The sequence below is a fragment of the Egretta garzetta genome, unplaced genomic scaffold (assembly GCF_000687185.1).
Source record: "Egretta garzetta isolate BGI_Z169 unplaced genomic scaffold, ASM68718v1 scaffold141, whole genome shotgun sequence".
NCBI classification, from domain to species: domain Eukaryota; kingdom Metazoa; phylum Chordata; class Aves; order Pelecaniformes; family Ardeidae; genus Egretta; species Egretta garzetta.
This window is the reverse complement of record NW_009258664.1, coordinates 31,747-32,491: the sequence shown is the minus strand read 5'-3', so window position 1 is coordinate 32,491 and position 745 is coordinate 31,747. Positions and strand designations below refer to the sequence as shown.

Sequence of the window (745 nt, the reverse complement as noted above, 5' to 3'; positions counted from 1 at the left end):
CCTGGCCTGCCGTTCCCGAGGGCCGGAGCGTGGCCGGGGCAGTTGCCAGTTTGCTGCTGCTGGCGTCCACGGTGCACACTGAGATGGGGCGAGCAATGCAAACGGCTTGGACAGGGCAGGGCGGTGGCCCCAGCTCGTGTGTGGCTGCGCTGGGGCGTGCAGCCACGTTTGCTTTCCTCACTTTGGGGTCCTGGTCCCTCCCCACGCTGGGTGCACGGCCACAGCAGCTCCTGGGGGGGGAACCGGGGTGATGGGCAGGGGTCAATCACCCAAGGTGCTGTTAGAGCTCATTAGCAGGACAGCCTATGGTACCCGTGGGCTCTTGCGAGCTTCCAGGGATTCATCCAGACCCTACCTGACAAACGACAGACATCGCCTCTTCCTTCAGGGAAGGGTTCGCAGTGGGTTCTCAGAGCTGGCCCGTGCTGCGGCTCCCTGCGCTGGTGGGGCCTTTTGCGTAGCCGGGGCTGCCAGCGCGGTGTCCCCATCCCTCCTCTCTGGGGGCTGAGGCCCTTGCAGGGCAGCAGGAGGCTGGTCCCGGCTCTGGCCCCGCAGCGAGGAGATGTACAATGGTCCAGATCCAAGACCAGCAGTAGGTATGGGCCGGGAGGAGAGCAAGGAGGAGCTGTGGGGGTGGGAGAGGGTGTGCTGCGGAGGGGGGTCTCGAAGCGGCTCCCCGTAAAGGCTGGAGCTGCCTGAGGAGGAGGAGGAGGAGGGCTGGCGGCAGCGCAGGTCGGGGAGCAGC

At 66.6% G+C, this 745-nt stretch overlaps 1 protein-coding gene across 1 annotated transcript in view; it reads left to right on the top strand.

The window, feature by feature from the left end:
* Positions 1-598: 598 nt before the first annotated feature.
* The window catches only part of THBS3 (thrombospondin 3), an 8,437-nt gene continuing 8,290 nt past the window's right edge, over positions 599-745 (top strand). Inside the window, exon 1 of the mRNA XM_009648453.1 lies at positions 599-633. Coding sequence (XP_009646748.1) covers positions 599-633 — 35 coding nt within the window. The remainder of the gene's footprint in view (positions 634-745) is intronic.